General features: G+C 53.7%; 1 protein-coding gene across 1 annotated transcript in view; it reads right to left on the minus strand.

The window, feature by feature from the left end:
• Nucleotides 1-25,427, minus strand: part of LOC104021321 (heparan sulfate glucosamine 3-O-sulfotransferase 3A1) — a 37,010-nt gene extending 11,583 nt beyond the window's left edge. Inside the window, exon 1 of the mRNA XM_087751143.1 lies at nt 24,856-25,427. Within this exon, the coding sequence (XP_087607269.1) occupies nt 24,856-25,427 (572 nt within the window). The remainder of the gene's footprint in view (nt 1-24,855) is intronic.
• Between the last annotated feature and the right edge of the window lie 899 nt (nt 25,428-26,326).

The raw sequence follows: 26,326 nt of genomic DNA on the forward strand, positions 1-26,326 counted from the left end.
ACGTACCTTCTCTGGTGAGAGCTTAACCCCGGCAGCGGTCGGGGCTCCAAGCACAGGGCATGAGCCGTTTGCCAAATCCCTGCAGCACCAGCTAATTCTTACAAGGGAGTAAATCAGGCCCACAGTGGGCCCATCATATTTCCAACATAGCTCCCAAATGAAAAGTGATTCCTCATTTCCCCGATGGATTTGCTTGGGTAAATTCAGGCTTCTGGTGGCTGGTTCTGTTGGCTTTTTGGTGCTGTTTTTTGTTGTAACTGTGGTGCCTCTTAATGAAAGTGGACATGAGTTCTGCTCTCTTCTACAGATGCCTTTATTATTCTGCAACCGGCTGATTCCCCTCTATGCTGTACTATGCCAAAGGAGGATTTTCCAGCTGAGACGATGGGCACGATCCTTTTACAGCCTTGCACCCTGCCCTTCTCCCTTGCAAGTGCACAAAGTGCAAATCAAGAGTTCCCAGTCCCACTCCCACCGCACATGGGAGTAAGTCGCCGCTGGAGACGGGTGGCAGAGGACAGCCGGTGCAAGGCCTGAAATGAATCCTATGAACCCAGCACTCACCCAAAGCAGCAGGTGTGCTGAAAAGTGCATGCCCATTTGCCCACTGCATGGCTGCGCCGTGGGGAGGGAGCTCACAACCTCCTCCCGTCGCACAGAAGGATGTGGAAGAGTCGCAGCCTTCGTAGGGACAGGCATGGCCTTCAGCCTGGACCTCACTCTCCTCAATTCTGATGTTAAAATAACCAGCTTTGGGACTTGCATCGCGATTCTGAATGTGCACTGCATTTTTTGTTCGTGTTAAAGCTGCGCCTGTATGGACTGGTCTTTCCCCCCGGCTAGTACTTGAACAGAGCAGGAGATGGCACGTGCTCTGAAAAGCTTATGGAGTGAAGAGAAAAGACTAAGCGATGAGAAAAAAAATGGCATAAGTGACCCAGCATCTGATATAATTAAACCTCAAGCCTGTTCTTCTTCCCTAAGGACACCCCTGAAGTCTTACATGCGTACATCCCCCCCAAACACCCTCCCAGGTGCAGCTGGTGGCCTCAGAGGGACCAGAGCTTCACCTTCCCCCATCCGGACCCGGGTGAACCCTCTTGATGGGCGCAGCCTTGGGGTCCCAGGGCAGAGAGGTTTGTACCAGGGAGAACATGGAAAAAATTCAACCCCCAAACCAGTAACCACCTCACATCTCTCTCACTCGAGGATCTTCAAGACCGCACATTTCAGCCCCGACTAAGCAAATCACCTTAAAGAGGCAGGTTAAAGAACTGTTTATTATTGGAAATGTCTCCCTCTCTAGGACTCCTTTTTTGATAAATTAACTTCAGCTTCATTACTTCATGATATATTTCCCTTGACATTTAATTATACTTACCCCAAACACATTAAGCCAATCAGTCTGAACAGCTTCTTATTAATATGCAAATATCTCCTTTGAAAAGCCATGAATCTCTGCAAAATCTCTTCAGGCTTCAATTAGGCCCATTTGGGAAGTTGGGAACCCCCTAAAACACCCTCCTGGTCAGAGGCCAGAGGGGACTGGGGAGGCTGGGGAGCCCAGGCCCACAGGGACACCCCAGTGCCTGGTTTTGGGATGGGAGAAAGGGATGCTGCCATCCACTAAAGCACCTTCACGGGCCTGGAGCCACAAAGATGGGAGGTTGAATCCTGCAAACCAACACGGTGTTGGCGGCTCATCGCCATCCCATCCCTTCTCCATGGAGCTGATGTTTCTCCTCTCCACCAGCCCTGGAGATGCGGTGATCCTCTGCTGCGGACCACAAAGCCGCCTCGCTGCAGGGGAGCTTCACGTGGGAGCCGCAGAAGATGCAATGAAATCTCAGCCCATTTTTTAGCCAAACAAACAGGAATGCGGTTCCCCTGGCGCCATGGGCAAACGGGACGTGATTTGCATTAGGCAAATAAACCGAACCACACAATTAACCATCTGCCCTGGAACAGCTTTTGGTTTTGCTCACTTCCAGCCTCCCTCTGCTCTCGTATCCGTCTGAACACCACAGGATTTTCTACTCGGAAACCAACGGGGAATAAATTCATTGAATCATTCCTATAACTGGAGAGAACCATCAGCGCAGGTACTACAGCCCCGGTGGCCTTTGGCCTCCCGGCCGTGTTTCCCATGGATTACACCAACGGGCAGACCGCAAAACTGCTTCAAACCCTTCCAGAGCCTCCAGTTCCCACCAAAAGCCTTTACTTGCTAAAACAAGATGATTTCCTGGGAGCTGCTGAGTGCCGCAACATCTTCTCGAGAAAAAGTTACTCATTTCATCTTACTTAAAAGGAGGTTGTAGTTTTTAAAAAATACGATTCGGTCTAATTTTTTTTATTCTCTACAGTTAGACATTAAGATCGGAAATATATTGCAATCAGTGTACTATATAAATAGTCCAATTTTGGAAAACAGCTCTCATGAGCAATAAAGAAACCCAATTTACTATGCACTATAATAAAAATATCTCTTTTAGCATATAAATCAAACCAAAGTGAACAGATAAAAAAAAATAAACTCAACCCCCCTGGTTTTTGCCGACAGCGCAGGCAGCTGGCCCTGGGGAAGGGCTCGCCTGCCCTATATAAATACATGCAAGAGCAAATCTGTTAAAAATTGTAGCCACCACTTTGTTTTCTAAAGGTCCCAGTTTATCCTTCGGCAGAAGAAGGAGGGCTGGGGAGAGGCCGGCGAGAAACACAATCCTTTCCTGTATAAACAGTATAGCCTGTGCTGATTTTAAGTGCATCATATGGCATGTATTTTATGTGTGTATATAGAGAGAGAGAAAGAGAGATTTTTCAAGCCAGCCAGAGACAGAAAGTGATCTTATATCATCTAATACCAACAATCTTACTTGGACTTCTGGCAGTTTTCCTTGCAGTCGTCCCTGCCACCCCCCTGCCCCTTCCCCCACGGGCTGCCGGTGCACGCTGCCGTCTGCCCCCATTATTTTTCACAAAGGCATATAAATCACTGTGGAAACTCTTATTATCTTATTTTCCCTCTGCTTCCCTCTTGTCTGTTTTGAGAAAAATTAATGCATTTGTCTCCAGAAAAATGTGCAGTCTCTATAATTCAGTTTTAAAACAAGCACAACTAGCAAATGGATAGACCTCGGTTAGAAGACTCATTTTTCATGCGAGTAATTGAACCTTTCCCTTCGATTTTTCCTTTGGGTGTTAAAGACAACTGATGCCTTCCTGGAATTTGCTGAGGTCTAAGAAGGGTGGAAAGACAGACAGACAGAAAGAAAAAGCAGAAGAGAGAAAGAGAGAGAGAAAGGAAAAGAAAGAAGAAAAAGATGAAAAGAAAAATGAAGATAGAGAAGAGAAAGAAAAAAGAGAAGGAAGGAAGGAGAAGGAAAGAAGGAAAAAGAAATGGAGAAGGGAGGAAAAAAGAAGGAAAGAAGGAAAATCTGAAGCATGTCTCAAAGCATTGGCTGCCTCTGTAGAGGAAACTTTGGGGAGCCCCAGGAGAGCATTCCGGCCAGGATTGTTCCAAAAGCCAGTGGTGCTTTGGTTTGGAAGGCTCCTTGCCACCCGGGCTGGTGAGAAGAGCCATCCCCAACATGTACCCTGATAACCTCTGCCTTAACTTGGCCCTGCGCCCCCCGCTCGGCCACCGGCAAGCCTGGGGACTGACAGCCCCGCTGTGTCCTGCAAGCACCCCAAGCCCCAGGTGTGGCGTTGGGGGGAGCACCCTGCATGGTTAATGCCAGCGGTTTCATCCTGATGCCTCTTTCTGCATCCAAAACTCAGGGAATCGCCGCTGCTTCCCCCCCACTGCTAATGTCACCCACCCCTAAACGGGAATGCAAATCAACACAGTTGTCCGGACAAAGTCCCTCAGACAGCGGCGTGTTTTTCCAAACCACAAAAATCACAGCCAGCTTTAAAATAATCCCCATCCCTTGCTGCAGGGCTTCTGTGCAGAGCAAGAATCTCCCCTTAAGAGCACTATGTACGACAAGGGCTCCCAACAAAACGATGTGCATCCCTGCCGCAGCCCCCAGACCGCATCCTGATCTCTTATCAGCTCCAAGGCCCGATTCACCACTCACGCAAAGGAAGTCAAGAATAATTCCAGAAAAGCCACAATCAAGTGAGCGCTCGGGCCAGCAAAGTCTATTGTTCCTTTGTCTCTCACTATATTATCTCTGTCCCCTGGGAGCTACATTATTGCCTGCAATATATAATGTGATTTGCTTGTTTTCCATGTCTGCCTCATTTTTCTTAGGCACAAACACAGGCGTACCTTCAGCCATGCACACTCACAGCAGTGCATGTGTTCTTCCCATGGAAGAGAAGAATGGGAGAGGAGCTAGGGCAGGAACCGGAGCAGGAGAGAGGGGCGGTTGAGAAGCTACAGGCAATGTGAAGGGGAATGAAATATTGTCTGGAAATCGGAAGGATAGAGAAAACCACTGAATGGAGGGGACTAGAGAAAAAAAGGTGTTTCTCCATCCTCCTTCCCTCTGGAGGAGCAGAAATCCCGCCAGATCTCAGACACCAAAAATCAGGACCTACTGAGTGCAGGAACTAAAGTAGCTAAACTAAGGAAGCTGAAGCCCAAGGTAGGGAGATAATATCCGAAATGGGCAGTGGGCACAGCAGGCTGAGACCCACTTGGGCCAGACAACTGCTCCCGGCGAGTTTCAGACACCCCTGCGGGTTAACAGCCCAGCTGCTGGGGTTTGTTGGACTTTCTCCCCTCTCTGCAGAGACAAAGGGTTCCATCCTCCAAGATATTGTTGTGGAGTCCTAAACAATTCAACAGCAATCATTAAGTTTGGAGAAATACTGTGACATGCCCTATACTGCTGGAGATGCTTCACATATAGTTGTGTGTGTGCATGCACATCAACAGGGAGCTTTACGGAAGAGCCAGACACCTCAAAGGACCCCCCTTTTGAGAACAGAGGTTGTTTCTTAAATTATGCTGAGAAGTGAATTCTTTTTATGTCACTACACATTTCCTCCTGCTGCAAGGCCAAAAAATCCTCTATCTGTATTACAAAAAAGGGGGCCTGACCTCAGGCTATGATCTAAAATATACAGAGTCACACAAGTTTACCCTTGCAGTCATTCTTCATCCTTCCCATGCCAATTCTTTGTCCTTCCGCTAAACGAAAGTTTAATGGCTGGGAAAGGGCTCCCTACTCATTCCTGGAGCAAAGCAGTCAAGTGCAAAGAGGGCAAAAGTCTCCAGAAAATAGAAAGCTTAAAAAGATTCCTCCTAGCCTAATTTGCAAGTTCTGGGCAAGGCAGGGGCTTGTGCTGAAGAAACTGCACTGAGCAATCGCAGCCTGGCCTCCTCCAGCCCCGCAGTCTATGAAGGGATTTTAGCCACAGCTCACAAGGTCACGCATTAAGAGCTCTTTTCTGTGCTCAGCTATTCCACCTCCTCCCAGGGAATGCATCATTGTCTAACCCGGTATCAAACAGCGTCATCTGACATATTTCAGGATGTTTTAGTTGATAGCAGATCTAAATTTCATGAGTAAATTGTACAGCAAGCGGAGGAAGAAGAAGTCCCAGCGTCCAGCTGACGTCCAGCTGGTCCATACATCTGTGCCATGCTCACCTTCACCTCACTGCACAGGGGAGGGAGTGGGGACGTGGAGGCTGTTGCTTGGGCCTTAGTGTGACACCAAGGTTTCTAAGAGTGAATCCAGCCCATTAATGTAAAAAAAAAACCAAAGAAAGAAAGAAAGAAAAGTGCTCTCCAGACTATGAATGGATGAAAAAACCCAAACAATTAGTGACCTCAGTGTCATGAGTCAACTTGAGCCATTTGGATCCAGGCCAATAAACCCTCATCTTCCTCACTCAGCACCAAACTGGCATGGGCTGGGGGTTTCAGATCAGCTCCTGAAGATGACCCCCAGCCTCTCGTTTTCCAGGGCTGCCCTGCTTAGGAAGACCAACCCTCCTTCCCCCTTCATTTCTCAGCATCCACAAAGAGAAGAAAACCCAGCCTGAGCGTGCTCCCTCTTTCATTGTGCTCCCCTGGGAAAATGGAAGAAAATGCAGGAAAAACTGGCTAAGCCCCCGCTGACACTCCTAACAGCAGCAGGGATTTCAGATCCACGCTGGCACCATGGCCCACCACGACAGTCGGGCATCAGCCCGTGGTCGGGGCATGGGGTCTCACCTTGCAGGGCAGCGGCACCACTGGCAGCCTTGGCATGGTGTGATCTGTCCATCCCAACATGGCGAGCCATGGGGGGACTTTGAAAAGTGATCCTGTCTCTTGGGAGCCCAGGTCTCCCCAAGAAGCAGCGAGACGTCTGCTCTTTCCACTTTGGAAAGCCCAGACAGGACCCCTGGAGATGAAGATTTTGAAGCGTGATCAAAGAGACTCGTGGAGATAGCAAGGAGGATTAATGTTTTTGCAAAAGCACAGTGAAAGCTTCTTAGTTATTCCAGTGGGGCTTTTTTTCAAAGGGGCCTAAGGGAGTTAGGCACTTAAATCTCACTTGGATCCTTTATTTAGTTTGCAAATCCTGCGCTGGAGTAGTGCAGAAGTGTGACCCCTGAAGCATTACTTTCCGAGCGTGTCTGCTTGAGTGAAAAGCTGAATTGATTCTGGCTGCGTTGGTGGCCTCCTGCAGCTGCTCCTTCTCTGCATCAGAGGGAGCGAGCTTGCTGGTGGAAACAGTTGAGGGTGCAACGTCTTTAAAGAAATAAATACGGGACCAACAGCACACTGAAACCTTGTGGGCTGTGTGTTCAAGTGAAATCGCTGAGAGCGGCTCCAGGTCTGATTCCTTCCACACAGGTTAATTCTGGACATAGCACGCTGGAGGATGCTACTTGTGGCAGATCCAGACTGTGAGAGCAGCCTTCCAGCTGGGCAAGCAGCGTCACCAGTCCTGTCCACTGGGTTTCACCACGATCTCTAAGCAAGCTGCACGAATCACTTATTTCATGAGTTTGGTTATTTTTCACTGTTCATGTCTCCCTGTACTTCTTTTTCTCCATTGCCAGCCTTTTACAGTTAAAAAATGTAGAAAGAAGACCCAGGGGGGTTTGTTCTCCCAGATGGTTGCATGTTCACGGTGTCTTAATCATTCCCACCACCACCGCTAATGCTATCGTGGAGGGTTACAGCTCCAGGAAAGCAGTATGTGGAAGCCGGAAAAAAAGCACAAACAATAAACAAAGAGCCTGTTCTCATGCAAATGTTCCTCACGACAATAATAATAATAATTAATAATAATAAAAAAAAAAGAAAAGGGCAGATGAGAAATGCACACGATGGTCCGGCCGCAGTGAATGCTTTCCAAGCCTTCCCGCCGGCTCCCCCGGTTTTCATTTCGTCTCCCCCATCACCGCAAACCGGACAGGGAGCCCCATCCACAGAGCCCCTGGCACAATGCAAACGGGTTCGGTATTGTCGGGAAACATGGCACGCATGTGACGTGCTATTGTCCCTAATTTGATTAATGAAGCGATCGCGCTAACGGGGCATTCCACACCCCCCCCCCCCCCCAGCACCTTGTTACTAACCCATGCCAGGAACTTCTCATCAGAGCATTAATTCCCCAGTACTTGCCTTTCCCAACCTTGTCAGGTAATTGTTTATGAAAAGATGAATGTATACAATAATACCGGGTGAAGGGAGCTGATGTATGTGGTGTTAATGAATGAAATAATCAGTTTGGTAATAACTGGCATGTGTATTTGTCAAAAGGGAACCAGCAGGACATTAGCATTCTGCAGCCACCGAACCTTTATCTCCTGGGTTTGTGTTTGACAACCGCCCCCAGATAGTCCACGAATAAAATACAGAGTAGTACCCAGACATAATTAAACTGCCAATGTGGATGTACCTAAATGAACTTGATATCTTAATGACACTAGATAGCATGCGAATAATGAAGGCGGCATGAAAGGGATGTGCATAATGAACACAGACATCCTGGCTGTCGCTGAGGAGCCACCCGTAGGGACCGTCCTCGCCGACGGCGGCTCCTGGACCTCCTCGTTAGCACGCAGGGCATCGCCTGCGCTCCCATGCCACGCTGAGGGGACCCGTGCTGTGGCCGTGGGGCTCATCCGCGCCAGCCCTGACGACAGAGTGCTGCCCCTGTGGGAGCAAGGGCTGGTGGCCTGCAGCGCTGGCCGGGCTATGGCCGTTTAGGACAGGGCGGCGTGCGGGGACAGGGGTCTCAGACATGCCTGCTAGCACATCTCACCCTCCGTCCTCCAGAAGTCCCTCCTCTGCCCCATCCCTCTGCACCAAATCCTCACCGGTCTTGCTGCATCTGCTCCCCCAGAGACCTCTGGCATGCTGTTGTGCAGCACAGACGTGATTTTTTAGGAGCACTTAATATGATTAAATTCCCAGACATGTTCCTTTTTAATTTTTTTTCAGCATGGAGATTGTTTTCCAGCAGAGAAGCCGCTCCCTGGGGATGGGCTGCACAGAGGAGCCCAGCCACCGGATAGGGAACATGTCCCGACATAACTCAGCAGCACGTCCAGAGCCACAACCCCTCCTCGTCTCCATCATCCACAGACACCAAGCCAGATGTGTCCTCCCCCAGCACCCATGGGCGCAATCCTCCCTCCGGAGGGTGCCGGGCACCCCCGACAGACACCCAGCTGTCCCTACAAAGCCACCCCGGCATTAGGCTGCTGCTCGCGGGTGTTTGCTCCTGAAAGGCAGGTTTCAGCCTCCTCCTTCGGGGAGGCACCGCGCTGGGTTGACACGCCACGCCGCTCAGAAGGTAATTGCCACTTATTGCTCTAATGGCTCCAATTTTAGGAGCAAATGAGCGATGTACAGTAAGTATCAGTCTTATTAAAGAAATAATAATGGGAAATTAGAGCCCGCACTACAGGGAAAGAACACTCCCCTGGTTACACAGGATACGCCCGTGCTGGCATTTGACAGCAGCAGAGTCCCTGCCTGCTGCTGACATAACTCCAACATATTTGAATACAATAAAAGTTCAGCGTGTAGGAAAGCAGCCGGCTCAATACGGCTCGGCTTGCTTCGTAATGACTGAATCGACTGGTGGCTCAGAAATTGCTGCGAAGCCAGCATGGGAAATATGAACTGAAATAGGCCCTATCTCCCTCTAAAAAGGAGATAAGGAAAAACCACTTAATGAAAATTAAAAAGTACAGCAGGTTTGGGGGAAAACATCTTAAAAACCAGCAGACAACACAGCCCGGACCACCACAGGGAGAGCCAACGCAGAGAGCAACCTGCTGGGGTTGCAAGGCATGACCCAGGATGAAGTATTGAGATGGATTACAAAACACAGAATCATTTGGGTTGGAAAATTTTAAGATCATCGAATCCAATAATTCCTGCTTGGGCCAGAAAAAGGGAAAAGGTGGCACCAGTGTGGCCCAGCCTGCCCAGGCATCCCGGGGAGGTGACGGGAGGGACCTGGGTGTGTGCTCACCACCACCATGTCCTCAGCAATGCCAGTTCCCATTAGAAAGATGCAGCCAAAGAGCTCTGGGTCCCAACCAGGTGAAACCTTCAACTTACTGCACTCTGCCTATTTACCCCCTCTGAATATTTGGCCCTGACTGCCAGTGATTTAACCATTGCTTCCTTCCCAGGAAACACATCCCTGTGGTGCACCCTCATTAGACAGTAATGGTAATTTCATTAGATTAAATAACTCTGATGATCCCCAGAGACCCACAGCACTTTAAACATAGAGCCTTGGAGTTAGAATTACTGTTATTTAACATTGATTAGATTACAAGGCAAATCCAATTTTTCCCCTAAACATATGATGGCTACAATTTGCCTAGCGGGAGATGTTAAGGATGGCATTCCTGGAAATCTGTGCTAAGTGGCGGGGACCATGCCTGAGTCAGCATTGTCGGGGTGACCTGTCTGGGTCTTGTGTCTGAACGTCCTTCTGCAGAGAGCATGAACAGGGCTCAGGGGGTGTCCCCATTGTCTCTGCTGAAGCTGGGGGGTCAGCTGGACCTGTATCTGCCACATCGGCTTATCGCCCCCTCCAGCAGGAATATCCCCAGGAAATAATTGGGCCTCTTTGACCCATGGCCCTGCCGTGGCTGAGGCCGTTAATCACTCCTTAAAGCTCCCTCCCGACTCTTTTCCCCCCCGAGAGCCCCATGGCCCGTGGCTCCCAGCAAGGGATGTGCCCCTGGGCTGTGGCTCTGCCCACGGCTGCTCGGCAGGGGGTGCCTGCTGGGAGAGCAGGGAGGGAGAGTGCCCGGGTCTCTCCCTTCTCCTCATCCCCAGGATCCCATTGGAATCTGTTTTAGGGCTCTGGGGACCTGAGGGCTCGGAGTGGGCTGGGAAAGGTTTGCCAGGGCAGGAGCAGGATCATCTCAGGGCTCCACTCCTAAGTACAGGGGTGTGGTAAGTGCCCCCTCCCTGAGGACAGCGCAGGGACAGGATGGCTTTCAGTGTGCGGTGCTCTTTCCTTCCAAGCCCTTTCCTACAGTACGCCACACATTTAATGCCTGGCTTAGGAGATCAGCCAGGACACAGCTTCCCCTGGACCCCTTTGCTGATGCATCTTTGGGAAGCCAAGGAATCAAACAACTCCTAATTCCTCACATTGGGCAGAGCTGCCTGTGGATCCAGGGATGCCAAGCAACCCCAGCAGCCGCAGGCAGGCAAGAGCACAGCCCACTCAGACAGACAGACAGACAAACAGACTCCCACAAGAGCAGGCTCAGCTGCTGGTGCACAAGTCACTGGTCTGAAAAATCTGGCTTTATACTGGAGATATGTAAGGAAAAGGGGATGCTCTAGGAAGAGCTGGCTCCCAGCAACCAAGGTGACCAGGAAAGTGACCATGAGCAGAGGCCAGACCCACCAGGGCACCCACCTGGGCTGACCATGGGCTACTCAGCAGAAGCTCCCAGGGATGGAGGGCAGAAAGACGCCTGCCCCATCCACGCTGAAACACCCAGTGGGCTCCAGTCTGGATCCAGACTCCTCCATCCCACTCACCCCTGGATGTCCCCAGGGGGGTGATGGCCAAGAACGCCCCTGGGAGCAGCCAGGGTTGAGCATGGCTCTGCAGGTCACCCAGGCTTAGGCTCCTGCATCTAGGTGTGGGCTTACACCACCTTTTACAACGCTGCTGGATTTGGCCAACGAAGCCAAGCACTGCTTTCAGGGCTTTAATAAAATCCAGAGCCGCTCATAATTTTAAGCCAGATTTACTCCAGAGGAAACACACCCAAATTCTTTCCTCGATTCTGCGATCACTGCCCCTGATGCCTTTCCCATCTACCTTCCCAGGGCTATAACATGACTGAGCCCAAGCAGCTCCTGAGTGAGAGCGGGGCTGGGGGCATTGCTCTGGGGTGAGAGCAGAGAAAGCAACAGAAGCATGTGCTGGGGAGATGCTTATATTGTCCAAAAATAAATAACAATTTAAAAATCCAGTGCTGCAATAGCATATTTCTCATGTACCAAAGAATCCAGAGGTACACTAGGAAACCAGAGGTTTTACGTCTGGCCTGAGAAGGTTGGTGGGTCCCGATGGATAAATCAAGCCCATGGCTTCTCCTCTTAGCTGCTGCAGGAGACTGCCTGCGATGCCGGTGCCCGGCTCCGGCAGCTGGGGAGGCGAGCTGCTGCCCCACTGCACCGCCTGGCAGAGGCAGGCAGCAATGGGGAAGCACCGATTTCTTCCTCCCACCTCTGTTTTGGGGCAGGCTGGAAGGGAGGGCAATGAATGCTGGATTTTACTGTTGTAAAGCCCCTTGAATAGCCGGGCTGCAGGGATGGGTGCGTCAGAAACGGGGACACATCCAGGCATCAGCTGCAACCCGGCAGTTCGCTGTCACTTGGCCAGACAACTCAATTGCAATTACGAAGCAACGAGCAGATGAAGCCTGTAAAACTCCGAGGCGCAGCCCACTTGAAAACCCACAACTCACGGGTTGGCTCGCCAACCCCGGCCGCATTGCGCCGCGGAGGCAGCGGGTCCCCACGATGTGACAGAGGGCTGCGACCCCCCGCGCAGGCAGGGCAGAGCTCAACCTGTCCAAGTGCCAAACGAAGCGGCTCCGGCGCCTCGGCGGGCTTTGCTGCTGGGGCTGACCCTGACCCCTGGCACTGGAGCTGGTCAAACTTAATTAAATGCTGTGCACTGCATCTGGGTCAGGCCGCGAAGTCCTTCCCCCCATCTCGGCCCCTTCGGAGGCTCCTGGGCTAACCGCTTGCGTGTCCTACTAAATTTTTTCTTTCGGAGGCTCTTCCAGAGGATTTACTGCTGCTGGAAGGGAGGGCGGCAGAGCCAGGAGCAAGCAGGCAGAGCGGCATCACGACTTGTTATGAAGGCAGCTCTGGGGGCTGAGCGCCTCTGCCCCGAGCCCAGCTCCTGTGCTGGGCTGAGCGGGATCACACCCCATGCATGCGGCAAAAACATTTAAACCTGACGTGACTCTGCGTCCGACCCTCTGCACATCCTCTGCATCTGCCTGTGGTCGGAGCAAACAAAACCCGGAGAGGCGATGCTGGAGGGACGGATCCTGGTGCTCACCGACTGCAGGAAAGTCAAGTCCCATCCCCCTAGGTGCACCTTTAGCAGTGACCTTAATAGTTAGTGAGTGAGCTCATCACAATTACCCCATTTCACAGATGCGGAAACTGAGGCACGGGACAGAACAGGCCCTTGCTCACCACCACCCAGCCAGGCTGAGTGTGTCCCAAAGCCTCCTCGCCGCCCTGGACACAACACAAGAGACACGCAGCACACATCATCTGTGCAGTGGCAATGCCCACACCATGCCCAGGAGCTCAGCTCTCCTGTCATTGCAGGTGCACAACAAAATCCTATCATCTCCTGCCCTAAGGAGGGTCCAGCTTTCATACCTTCACCTCTTTGCTACGAAATGGAGGGATTGCTCCTGCCAAGCTGGCATTGCTGGTCTCCTTGGAAAGATGAGTGCTGGCAGAAAGTTTTCCTTCCAGCAGCCCCAGCATGCAGCTCTGCGCTCCCCCTCCCCTCCAGCCTGCCCCGCACCTGCTCCCCAGGATGATGCTTCCCCCATTGCTACCTGACCTCCTGCCGCAGCAAGCAGCAATGCAGCCATCCCCGCTGCGTCTCTCCTGGGGCACATATTGCCTTCCAGCCATCCAAACCCACGGATGGGCTCAGTTTTTTTCGTGCTTGCTCAGAAACCTCCAGCAGCCCTTTAAACCCAGGCAGGTTTGCATGGGGCAGAGGAGCGGGGCTCATGCCCTCCGTCCAGGCAGCAAAACCCTCCAGCAGATGGGCAGAAATGAAGAGCCGGGGCGGCAGTCGGAACTTAAGCCACTCCAAATGTTTGCAAAGCAAACATCGGTCCCAGCGGCGCTGCAGCAGCTCAGGCCACGGGGCTGGGTCGCTGCCAGCCCCCGCCTGCTGCCACCGCACAGAGCGAGCAGCCTCGGGTACCTTAGAAGTGCATAAATCTGAAAGGATGCTTCAGAAAGTTCAGCCGTGATTACCCAGCTCTCACCAGCCTACAAGTGATAAGAGATATCTTTCTTTTTTTCATTGCATCTGGGATGAACTAACACAGTTACACACACATCGGCTCTTCAGCACAAGAGTTGACGGGGTGCAGGCGTTTGGCAGTCATTTATATCGAAATTACCCAGACCGTGGGCGCAAAGTGCAACGCTCCCTTCTTCGCTATCAACCGCCGGCCATTCGATGCCAACTGGAAAATTCATCCCCTTCCAGAAAGTGTATTTCTAACCAAATAACACCCATCATATTTCCCCCGATTACAGCCACGTGAAGATGAGCCCTGGGTCACCCTGGGGTCCCCCTGACCTGTGCCAGCAGCAGGAGCAAACCCCTGGGTCCCCAGCCAAGGCTCGGGAATTCCCTCAGCTGGATTTTGCTTCTGGTCGCTCATGCTTAACAGCTCCTGATACATCTTTCTTTGCTAAGCACTTCTGAAGCCCTTTTAGAGCCTTTTAGCCAAAAACCTCCCATGGCAGCCAGTTTCACAATTTAATCTCACACTGTTTGAGAAAGTCCCTATTTCTGCTTCTTTCCAACCTGTTGCTGATAGTACAGATGGAGACATAGAGGGATGGCCGCTGCCTTCTCACCACCCCATGAAATCTCCCTCTCGGCAGTTTCTGGACCCAGGCTGCAGGGAGAGCCTTTAGCAGAGCTCAGGAGCTCCCTTCCTGGGAGAGTTTCACAGCTCACGGCCACTCAGTAATACAGCACATGAGCGCAGGGGAGGGGGAAATGTAAGACGGACAGTGAGCACCCAAGGAGATAAATATGCCTCGGTGGGCTTGCAGATGCAGCCAACCCTGCGACAGCAGAGGTGCTGGAGGAGCGATGGCCCCCAGCCCAGAAGCAAGTGGAAAGGACTTTCCCAGCCCATGGTAAAGCCAAGTCATCTCTAACGCGTCGGCAGAGCAAGAAACCCAGTAAACCCCACGTGAGCTAAGGCTGCGGGGAGAGCTGCTCACTGCCCCTGCGGCCCCGAATGCAGCTGGGCTGGGGAAGAGCGAGCACCGAGGCACCAGTACAGCCGTGTGCACGCATGCTTGTGCTCAGCATCTTCCTCCTCCTCTTCCTCCGTGTGGCCCTGCCCTGCTGGGGAAGCTGGTTGGGACAGGGCACGCAGGGCAGCCAGACGTTGGCGGAACCAACACGCACAAGGCGGGTCTCACCGAGCCCTGCAGAGGAGGCGGCTGAACCCCAAACCACGCTCCTCTCACCCAGCCCTGCATGCCACTACCTGTGCTCTGCTTGCTGCATGCAGTGAGACTTGGCTTTTGGTTTTTTCCTTCTTTAGAGATGATGAAGGAGCTAACAGCCATTGTCACACAGGTACAAGACTGATAAATACCAGGTAAACATTTATAGGCAAATATTAATATTCACACAGTGCAGTTCAGCAGTTCAAGAGGGCAAGAATATTGCACAACATTAACTTTATCCCTTGCCATGACACGCAGCTTTTGCACAGAGAAAAAACCAAATCCTCTTGCAGACCAGAAGAAAGATCACTTTCCAGCCATCAAAAGCCAACCGCCCCGAGCCCTGTGGTGGGTCTCTGCCAGCAGCACGGTGCCCAGCAGGTCCGTGGATGGGGAACAAAGACAACTGGAGCCAGTTAAAACTGCAGAGTTAATTTTTAGGGGCAGAGACTAGAATTACCTGAGCTGGAAGTTAGCCCGGACGCGAGGATTACCACCCTCAACTCTTGTAAGAGGAGTCAGGGGAACTTTCCATGACCTTCCGCGCAAGGAGCAGGTTGAGGAGCAGAGCAGAACCGGGGGGTATACGGCTGATGCCAAGGGAAGCTCAGCACGCGCCAAACACCCATCGCCGATGCTCGTACCAGCCAGCCTCCCTTCCTACCATGGTTAGAGGAGACCAACGGCAGCACGGAGTGAGATGTCAGGAGGTCCCATGTGCTAAGCCTCCCTCTGCCAGAGGCTCTGGGTGATTTTCTGCCCATTTCCCCACTGGTAGCACAGAGCATCCTCCATCCCACCGATGCTGCTGATGGCCATGGCACTGAACTAACCCAGGGACTGGCTGCCAGCCCCAGGCAGGACGGCCATGCCACAGCTCTGCCAACGCCTCCTAACAGCAGGGGTTTGGAAAGCGAGAAACACCACGGCTCAGGCCACTGACCCAGCGCTTGTGGCTCAGAGGAGGGAGCTCTCCCTCCCTTCTGCCTTTGGTACATGACGCAGTCTCTTTCTGCCATCACCAGTTTTACCTATACAAATCACAGTCCGTTAATGGCACAACACTAAATGCACCCCTGGTAACCCACTGCCCCCCCCCCCCCGTCCAGGCCCGGGGACCCTCCATGGGCACAGGGCCAGCAGGAGCAGAGGAAAGCTGTGCCTTGCTGCACTGGGTGACCCAGGGTCCTCCCAAACACCTTTTTATTGAGGCTTAAAGCAAAACTTGGCAAGGCACAACCTGGAGTCCAGCAATGTTTGAGACCAAAGGGATTTAAGGAGCAAATTTCCAGCCGGGGGATGGACTCTGGAGCCAACAAAGTCCAGATGCAAAATGGGGAAAGCGGTGGCTCCAGCTGGCACGTTACATGGGCTCGGAGCACATCAGCACCGTGGGGTCGCTGATCCTGGAGCATGGCCACCTCCTCAGGCTCTCTGCACACCACTTCTCCCGGGCCATCGCATCTCCTGCCTTTCACTCGCTAACCCTGCGCCGGAGGGGTCAGGACACAGAGCTTCCCCCAGGTGGGAAATCCAGATGTTTCCTCACTTGTTTTACTCTGAGCTGGAACATGCCAACGCTTGGGAATTTCTCCCCAAAAAGGGCTTCCCAAACAGTCCAGTTCAGACAGTGCAAAAGTGTTTAAATAATGTTGAAAGATGCTGGTATATGGTACTCAACATTATAATACAATACCATGAAAGCAGAAACAAAATGTTAAAGGATGAAATGCAACACTTGAGAGCCCAAAGATGCACACGTGAGCGTACACACACACACAAACCATCAGATAAACACTGAAGTCAAAACAATTAGATTTGATATTTTCCCATAAAAGGCTTCCCCAGAGAGCACGGGCTGCAGGAGGGAGCCCTTTTCCAACGGGCGATGTCAGAACAAATCAGGCTGGCTTTTTTAAATTTTCAGCAAAAAAAGATCCTGCTAGAGAGATAAAAACAAATAAATAAATAAATAGCCAGCTTCCCATCCTGACGTTGCGCTTGAACCTGAACATCTCTCACCAGGGGAAGGCATGGGAAGGTGATTGTGGTCAGACCTGATCCAACTGTTTACATCCCAGTTTCCAGCCACTGGATGCGCTCGGGAACTGGAGCCAAGTGGTGCTGCTGGGGCAGGGGAGGCTGCTCCATGTCCCGCTCACAGCCGGGAGCTAGGCAGGATCCCACTGAAGTTGCTGTGCCAGCATCCACGATCTGCACGGCTTTGTGCAAGGACGGTGTCCGGATGCCTGGAGTTGCCCAGGTGGGATTTTCTTAGGCGACGCTTGGGCACAGCTGCTTGACAGTGGGGAAAACAATTGCACGAGGTTTCCAAAGCGATGGGAAGTTTCTCCTCTATCTCCCACCAGAGACGTACCCGGCAGCAGCCTCGAGCCTGGGGGAGTTTGAGCAGGGATCATTATATCTCTGCAACAGATGGTGTTGCAACAGAAAGAGTACATTATGAATCTCCTCACTTCCAGGAAGCAAGAAGGATGGTCTTGCCATGCATGAAGGGAACTGGCGATTTCTTTTGCTGAAAGATTTCCTCCTGCAGAATCACATCATTCAATGAAAGAAATGCCAAGAATAATTCACTTCCTCGAGCAACTCTATTTATATTCTCACTGCGGGCACCGTCCCGCTCATGTACCCCCTGGGGAGTCGCAAGGGCTCAGGAGGGCACAGTTGGGAGGTTAACATGTTTAACTCCAAACCATGAAAACCTGAATTTCGCAGGAGTTGGATTATGCAGGAGACAGGCAGACACCAGCCACTGTCATGGTCCCCGGGACGGGCCCCGTCCTACAGCCTTTGCGTGACCAGCCCCACCGACCCACACGGGGCTTTGTAATGGGGTAAGACCCCAGTATCCAACCCCAGCAACGCAACTTTAACTGCAACCTAATCCACTTCCCTTCCATAATACCTGCATGTAATGAGAATTTGCAAAGATTTATGGCCACAACAACCGCCCCTGCTCCCCCTCGCCAGCCACTGCTGTTTCCCTGCGAAAGCAGTTTGGGTTACCTCGATGTTCTCCAGGGGAAAAGCATAATTAGCAACTCAGGAGTTTTAATGCCTGCGTCAGGGAGGGGGCTCACGGGGGGTTATTCTCAGGTTTTCTGATCACTTGTTGTTTGCTCTGAACTCTTTGGAAAGGCACCAGCTCTCTTCCCCCTCCCCAGACCTAACTGCTCTTATTATAGACTTCAAAAGGTCAGGGTGAAATCCTAGCTCGGCTGCGGTGAACAGACATATTGGTGGTGATGGTGCGGCCAGAGCATGGCCCCCGACCCCAGACTCGATGTAATTACTCCCAGGAGCCGCTCCGAAGGCAGCAGAGCCGATGGCAGGAGGACAGGCCACGTGCATAGGTGAGGATTTGCAAGATCCGACCTTAAAGGAGGACTAGTGGTTTAAGTGGGGTGAATCTGCTGCTTCTCTAAAGAGTATCACAATTCTTGCCATAAATGGGCTCTCACCCCAGCCAGCTGGAGCTTTGCACTGCGTTTCACGAGACCCGGCTCTATGAATTTAACTGACAAAATCTTGGACAGTCAAGGCCATATTTTGAAGATTGCTCATCACCAGCAGGCAGGGCCAGGGGACCCCCAGTTTCCAAGCACCCCAAGCCCAGGCAGAGCCATGGGGTGGACGAGGAAGGTGCCGATCCCCTCCAGCCTCCCATGCCCCAGGGACCAGGGCATGAAGCAGTACTGAAGAGGAGGATGGAGTCTATTGACTTCTGAACCTCCCCGGTATATCCCCATGCAGACCACAGGAACTGCCAAGAGAAGAATCCAATAAAATCCTAAGTACTTATTTTGATGCTTTCTAATGGGAAGGGGGTTGATGTCTCCTTATACGCCAGCTCAGGAGCTCACCCCATCATCAGGGACGGACGCGAACCCTGGATATGAACTTCCCCATTAACAGAAAACAGAAGTGATACGTATAGATGTAACATGCTTGAAAGAGCCACTAAAAATAACCACCCTTTGGGGTTTATTAAGGAGTAAGAAGGGGAAAGAGCCCAGACCCAGTTCTTTGCAGTTAGATCTTGCGAGGGGTGTGTGTCTGGATGGTGCCACCCCTGGCTGGTGCCATCCATCAGGTGAGCACACTAGATGGCACGCCACCTTGCCCCGAGAGGACAGTGAGCCGAAGCTGTGCCAAGGCTGCAGGACCTCTGCCAGCTGTTCCGGTGGGGTTCACCTGCTTTGGGTGTTATTTAACCCACAGCATAGCCCAACAAGCTCAGATTTCACATAGCACCTCATCTCTGTGCTGGAGAGAGGTGCCACAGCGTCACAACCTTGCTGTCCCACCCCTGCAGCACACGGCAGCGACTTCCCTCCCACTTTACAGATCGGCAAACTGAGGCACACCAAGACATCTCCCCAGCAGCAGGGTGCCAACCTTCAAACTATTTCAAATCTTTACCGACCTGCCTTGGAGTATCCGAGTCCGATCACACACAAAGGCAGCAGCAAAGCACATGAGCACCAGAACCAGTTACTGTCTTTTTATAACAGACCCAATGACCCCAGCCCTGATCTCATCAGCATTTCCAACAAGCTCCTTCTCCCCTTTGCTCTTCCCCAGCAAGGAGAGGTCCCTTCAACCATCCATAAACCCACCTCATCCTCCATCCTCGACACCAAGTTGACCAGGAGTGTTGATCTGCTGGAGGGCAGGAAGGCTCTACAGAGGGATCTGGACAGGCTGGATTGATGGGCCCAGGCCAACTGTGTGAGGTTCAACAAGGCTCAGTGCCGGGTCCTGCACTTGGGTCACAACAACCCCATGCAATGCTACAGGCTTGGGGAGGAATGGCTGGAGAGCTGCCCGGCAGAAAAGGACCTGGGGGTGTTGGTTGACAGCCGGCTGAACATGAGCCAGCAGTGTGGCCAGGTGGCCAAGAGGGCCAATAGCATCCTGGCTTGTACCAGGAATAGCGTGGCCAGCAGGACCAGGGAGGTGATAGTGCCCCTGTACTGGGCACTGGTGAGGCTGCACCTCGAGTACTGTGTTCAGTTTTGGGCCCCTCACTACAAGAAGGACATTGAGGTGCTGGAGCGTGGCCAGAGAAGGGCAACAAAGCTGGTGAAGGGTCTAGAGCACAAGTCTTATGAGGAGCAGCTGAGGGAGCTGGGGGTGCTCAGCCTGGAGAAGAGGAGGCTGAGGGGAGCCCTCATCACTCTCTGCGACTGCCTGAAAGGAGGCTGGAGCCGGGGGGGGTCGGTCTCTTCTCCCCAGTAACAAGCGATGGGACGAGAGAAAATGGCCTCAAGCTGCGCCAGGGCAGGGTTAGGTTGGGTATTAGGAAAAATTTCTTCACCAAAAGGGCTGTCAGGCCCTGGCCCAGGCTGCCTAGGGCAGGGGTTGTGTCCCCATTCCTAGAGGTATTTAAAAGCCGGGGAGATGTAGTGCTTAGGGACATGGGTTAGTGGTGCACTTGGCAGTGCTAGGTTAACAGTTGGACTTGATGACCTTGAAGGTCTTTTCCAACCTAAACCATTCTATGATCTCCAATGACTCCTTGGCCAGGAGACCCACACTGTCCAACCAACCAACACACTCTCCACTGTCTTTGCGCCTGTCTCAGCCTATCTCCACCTATGGTTTACAGTGAATTACCTGTGCTTTGCGGCCAAGATCATCTTTTGTTCCCTTTTTATACAGCACCTGGCACCATGAGCTCGGTATGGGGAGGTGTCTGATTACATGGCTAATAAATAAACAAGGACCTTGATCCTCTTCAGCATGTGGTTGTCCAAGGCTGCAATTTTCAGAGAAACTGCTGCAGGCTGCACTTGATGCTATTAGTAATTCAGATGTGTTTGGGAGACGAGATGTTCCCAGGACGAGGAGCAGGCGCTGCTAAACCAGACCTTCCCACAAGCAGGCGTGCACACAGCAGGGAGCGGAAAAACCCAAACTGGCTCCAACTCGACGTTCAGTGGCACAACCCATGTCCTGGGCTGGGCACACCCTGAACACAGTCAAAGACCTGGTGTTTCTTGCAGAGGCTGCAAGGATGGCTGAAGAAAGGTGGGGGAGAAGATCACTTTAAGGCAGCTACTGCTACAGCATCTCCCTCCCACAGCGCGTTTTGCAACAAGGCCTTTCCTCCTGATGGCCATCTGGTCCTGCTCCACCTTTCATGAATTGTACTCAGTCTCCCGAAGTCTCCCCTGGCATCATCCACACACTCCTGCCCCCCACACCTACGCTCCCATCCCCACGTCCACGCTTACAAAGCACTCGCAGACTGCGCTGCTGAATTACCGTGACCACAAAACCCCACGGACCTCCAGGCCATCCACTGCTACAGGAGCGGCCCGGCTCCTCCATCCCCGGGGCTCCGATTTCTCCGTGATTTGAGGCACAGAGGATGGGAACCAGCACAAGGTGGGATGCAGCTGCTCACAGCTGCTGTAAGCATGTGTGTGTCCCCTACAAACCTCCTTTTCCTCCATCCCAGACCTCTTCAGCAACTGAGACATTCTCTGTTCCCTTTGACTCAGAAACATCAGTGGTTGCCTAGATTAGAAAGAAGGAAAAAAAAAAAAAAGGCCTTGGAGAAAAATCCCAAGAGGACATTAATTAGGAAACAGAACTCCCCAGCTCTGGAAGCATCAGGGAGGAGCGATACTTAAACTCCCAACCTGCCGGAGTAACTTTGAATCATCTTTCATCTTCCCCTGGATCGGGTGTAATCTAATGACATTAGCTTGGCTTCGCTCTAGTGAAATTGGCATCGGTGCTACAGAGGCAGGGAGATTAAAACATATGAAATAAATGTTCCTGGGGTGACTGACAGTATAATGACATTCCAACAGGCAGCTCAATCAGCGTGAGACTAACAAAGGATCAGAGGGAACCAGCCAGACTCGCAATATTACCCGCAAATACAGGTATTTTTTTTAATCCAGACATTTTTTTTACTTGACTGGCTTAGCCCCTATTCTTGGGGTTTTCCCCAGGCTGTATATGGCTGTATTCGGGGTGGGGGATGGCCGTTGAACTTGATTACAACCCATGCTCACCTGCTATTGAACTTCGTTAGCTCCATAGCCTTGTTCAGGGCTGGAGCGGAGATTTCTGTGCTGGGAAGTCAATGCGAGCTTTGTGGGCTGCCCCCTCCCTCCTTTTGTCCCTGTACGAAGAGAGGACTTGTAAACCCGAAACGGAGAAAGCTGCTTTCGGCAGACAACTTGCCTTGATATTCAACCCACACACGAGCACACACGGAGGTGTCACGCTTACCAAATTAAATCACTCAAATTGGTTTTTTTTTTTTATAAAATCAGCCTCTCGGTAGGACAGCTGCCTTCTTACCCAGGCACAGCGCAGGCTATAAGAGGCGAGCGATTATTCCACTTGATTTAACGGACAGCGTTTGCGATTGGTTTCGTGCATTGTGTGGCACCCCAGTAGGCGACAGGACTTTCACGTGCCAAGCCTCTGCCTCGTGAGCCGCTGCCCTACAGGTACCACCATCAAACTGGCCGCTTCGGGAGCATCATCCTGCTGCTGCAGCCACGGCTCAGCCCCTCTCCAGCCTCACGCCGCATAACGAGCAGCTGTTTCGGGAGCTGCCGTTTTGTTTCCAGGAGGAATCGGGGTCTCCCTCATGCCCGAGACCCCGCAGCCACCCTGCCACAGTCCTGGCGTGGCACCCTCGTGATAGCCCAGCAGCCCTCCAGTGACAACGGCATCGGCCGTGAAGGCTGGCTGGCTCTTCTCCGTCTGCACGCCTGCGTCGCTGCAAACGGCCAAGAGCTTTTTGTTCCCTCGGACAGGGCGCTCGCTGCCCGCGCCGGCTTCCTGCGGGCGCTGAAAGCAAACCCAACTGTTTATACCTTGTAATGATGCTGTTTAGTCTGACTGCTGGGAAACAGAAATGCACGTGAAACCTAAGCCTCTGATGCCAAAGATAAGAAATCAGGACCCCTGGCAAACATCTGGCCGTTTCCCCGGCACTGAACCCTCATCAAAGATTACAACAAATGCATGGAGAGAGACAGACTTTTTTTTAAATGAGTACTTATAACAGGCTGGTAACTGGTTACCAGCGGGCTGACACCGCAGCTCTGCCATCACGCCAGGACTCTGCGTGTTAATAGAGATTACTCATACAAGCAAAGCCAGCAAGATTAGGTCTCAAAGGAATAATCCCATACAAAGAATTCACTGTACCTCAGCCTCCACAGGGCTAATAAAAAAAAATAAAAAAAAAAAAAGTGAAATTCAGTACATCAAATACCAGAACAAACAAACTGCAGCAATTAATGGGAGAGCTCATGTACCAAATGCTAAAACATAACGATTACACAAACAGGCTGCAGGGCAGCACCTCGAATGAGTAAGAGCTGCAAGATCAAGACCAAACCTCTGGAAAATTAAATCCCCTAGACCGAGGGCTGTACTATGCCCCAAATGCCTGCGGCTCCTCTGTCTAGGTCTGCACTCCTCGCTCAGGCACCGTTTCCAGAAGCGGGTCTATCCCATTGCCATCTGCTCCTCAAGGCTTCGAGAGCATCTTTGATAAATGAGCTTTTCTGCATATCCACCATAAATTTCAGTAGATGCCACCCCAAAGCCATGTGTTTATTTTTCGAAGTCAAGACTTGATTAAAGTTCTTGAGGTTTTTTCAGATTCGTTTTTAATGTTTCCTTTCTGATACAGGGTCAGCATGTGGAAATTGGATAAGCGCACGCTAAAAATATAATTCTGTAGACAGCTTCAGCCCACACGAAAGGAAATCTTTCTTCTCGGAGAACCCACACTCTACTGCCTGCAAAAACCCGGCGTGTTTCTGACACCGGCGGATACACAAGGAAGCTCATCGCTTCCACGTGTTAAGACTTTTACATAAACACTCGGACCGTCAGTACTATCCTACTCCACATTTCAATACTGGCACCGCAAGCTGAGCCAAAATCACCCTCTCCTCTCTGCTAATAGCTGGGCTTAACTTGAAAGTAAAACAAGCTCCGGGGGTACCTGAAATCCTCTCCTTTTTGCTTGTTCATTCAAGAAAGCCACAAACACAGAGACACTCTGCGAAAGAGCAGTTTCGCCCCCACCCTAACCAATCCTTTCCATGGGAATCTGCCAGAAGACGCTCCTCTATTAACTTTAAAACACACAAGGAAAACAGCTAAACAACATTAATGAGAATCCTGCCCCTTGGCTTTAATGTTTACCGTCTCATTTTAAAGGGAATACCTTTCATTTGGTTTAATGAAACACTAATTAATTGAAAGAAGAACCCCATCTATGTTTTTGCTTGTTTCCTAGGCAAGGTGAGCGCGTAGGCTGCGCCCCTGGAACTGGCATTTTGGGTTATTCATTACTGGGCTGCTGAAACACTTGCATGGGAAATAGGTTTTTCTCCCCTCATCGAATATAGGAAAGTGGCTGCACCTCTGGGCTGGGAGTCGCGGGAGGTGACGATAGGATGCTTTGCAAGGGGAGGCAGCCGGGGCTGTGGGGTGGCTCATCTGGGAGTCAGGATGAGCCACAGGTTTTGCAAAGCTACAGACGAGCCAGGGAGCAGCAAGATGTTGGGGGGCCTGGGCTCCCAGGGTGGGGGGTGTTTAGCTCTGCCTCAGCATCCCCGTGCAGCCCCCAGGGCGATGGGCCACCCACTGCTCTTCCCACTGCCCCCCTCCGCCCTGCAGGCAGCACCCCGGCGTGCGGGGAGGCCCCCCCGGGGGGACCCTGCACCGGGGCAGGGAGAGGAGGGGTGGGGGATTAGGGGCTGGGGTGGCGGGGAGCGGGGAGGAGGATGCGGGGAGAGAGAGGGGCTGGGGGATCTGGGAGCAGGGACGGGAGAACGGGTGGAGAGGGGATGGGGGGGGGAAGAGTGTCTGGGGAACCGGGAAACGGAGACGGGGGCCGGGGGAAGCGAGGCTGGGGGATGTGGGGAGCGAGAAAAGGAGGGGCGGGTGGGTCTGGGGACCGGGGCCGGGGCTTCGGGAGCAGCGGGGCGGCGAGGAGGGGCGGGGGAGCGCGGCTGAGGGTAGGGGAGACGCGGGTGGGCGGCGGAGGGGCCCGGCGGCCAGCGGGGGGCACTGCCGGCTCGGCCACGGCCCCGGCCCCGCCGCGCTGCCGCCGCCCGCCCCAGCCCGTCCCGTACCTGTACCAGGCGAGTCCCCGCTCGTAGTTGCGGTCGAAGAAGTGGGGCTCGGCGCCGACGGCGCGGACGTCGGGGTGCACCCGCAGGAACTCCAGCAGCGCCCGCGTCCCCCCCTTCTTCACCCCGATGATGATGGCCTGCGGCAGCCGCTTGCTGCCCTCGCCCAGCAGCAGCGTCAGGGTGCCGGGCGTCCCCGCCGCGCTGCCCCCGCCGCCGCCCGAGCCGCCGGCCCGGCTCCCGCCGCCCCCGGCCGGCACCTCCTCGCCCGGCGCCGCCTCCTGCCGCCGCCGCCGCTGCTTGAGCCGCTGCAGCAGCCGCTTCCGCCGCGCCGCCGCCGCCTGCCAGGGGGGCAGCTCGGCCGAGCCCCCCAGGTACCCGCCGCCGCCGCCCTCCTCCTCCTCCGAGGCGGCGCCGGCAGCGATGATGGGTCCGGGCAGGGTCTGGCAGCGGTCCGCCAGGCAGTAGAAGACGTAGAGGGACATGAGGAGGGAGCAGAGCATCACCAGGAACTTCTTGAAGATGCTGCGGGGCAGCGGCTCGGCGGCGGGGGCGGCCGCCGCGCTCACGGCCATGCTACCCCGAGGCGGCGGCCGGGCGCCCTGGCCATGCTCCGCGGCCGCCCCCCGGCGCGGCCCCTCCGCGCAGCGCTCAGCGGTGGCGGGGGGCTGCGCGCTGCCGCATCCCCGGCGCGGGGGCCGCGGCGCGGCGGCGATTCAGGGGGGCATCCCCCGCGGGGCGGGGAGGGGAGGGGGGCGCCGCCGGGGCCGGCCGGGGAAGCGGGGCCGGGAGCCCACCGGTGCTGGGGGCTCGGCGTGGGGCTCCCACGTGCGGCGCCCGCCGCGGCAAACTTCGGCGGAGACATCGCCGGGCGTGGGGCGGAGCGGGGCGGGCGAGGCGGGGCCACGGCGCGGCGGGGCGGGGGGCAGAGCCGCCCCCGGGCCGGCCCCCGTAGGGCCGCGGGGTGCGGGTGGTGGGGCGGCCCCCGCGGGGAGGGCGCTTCCGAGCCCCTTCGGGAGGAGCGGGGTGCGGGGGTGCCCCGGGGGGTGCGGGGATGCCCCGGGAGGCGTTCCCGGGGGGTACCAGGGTGCCCGGGAGGAGGTCCCGGGGGGTAGAGGGATGCGGGAGTGCCCGGGGGGTACCGGAGTGCCCAGGAGGCTCTCCCGGGGGGTAGCGGGGTGCCCGGGAGGCTGTCCCGAGGAGTAGAGGGATGCGGGAGTGCCCGGGAGGCTGTCCCGAGGGATACCGGGGTGCCCAGGAGGCTCTCCCCGGGGGTAGAGGGATGCGGGAGTGCCGGGGAGGCTGTCCCGAGGGATACCGGGGTGCCCGGGAGGCTGTCCCGGGGGGTATTGGGGTGCCCCGGGAGGCTGTCCCACAGGGTGTGGGGATGCCCCGTAGGGCAGAGAGGAGATCTCAGTTCCCTACAGCTTTTCTCTGGATGCTGACTTACTTGCCAGCTGCCCGCTGGAGCTGC

Source organism: Nipponia nippon, unplaced genomic scaffold (genome assembly GCF_047370975.1).
Source record: "Nipponia nippon isolate SJK-2023a ecotype South Korea unplaced genomic scaffold, ASM4737097v1 scaffold_14, whole genome shotgun sequence".
Lineage (NCBI taxonomy): Eukaryota > Metazoa > Chordata > Aves > Pelecaniformes > Threskiornithidae > Nipponia > Nipponia nippon.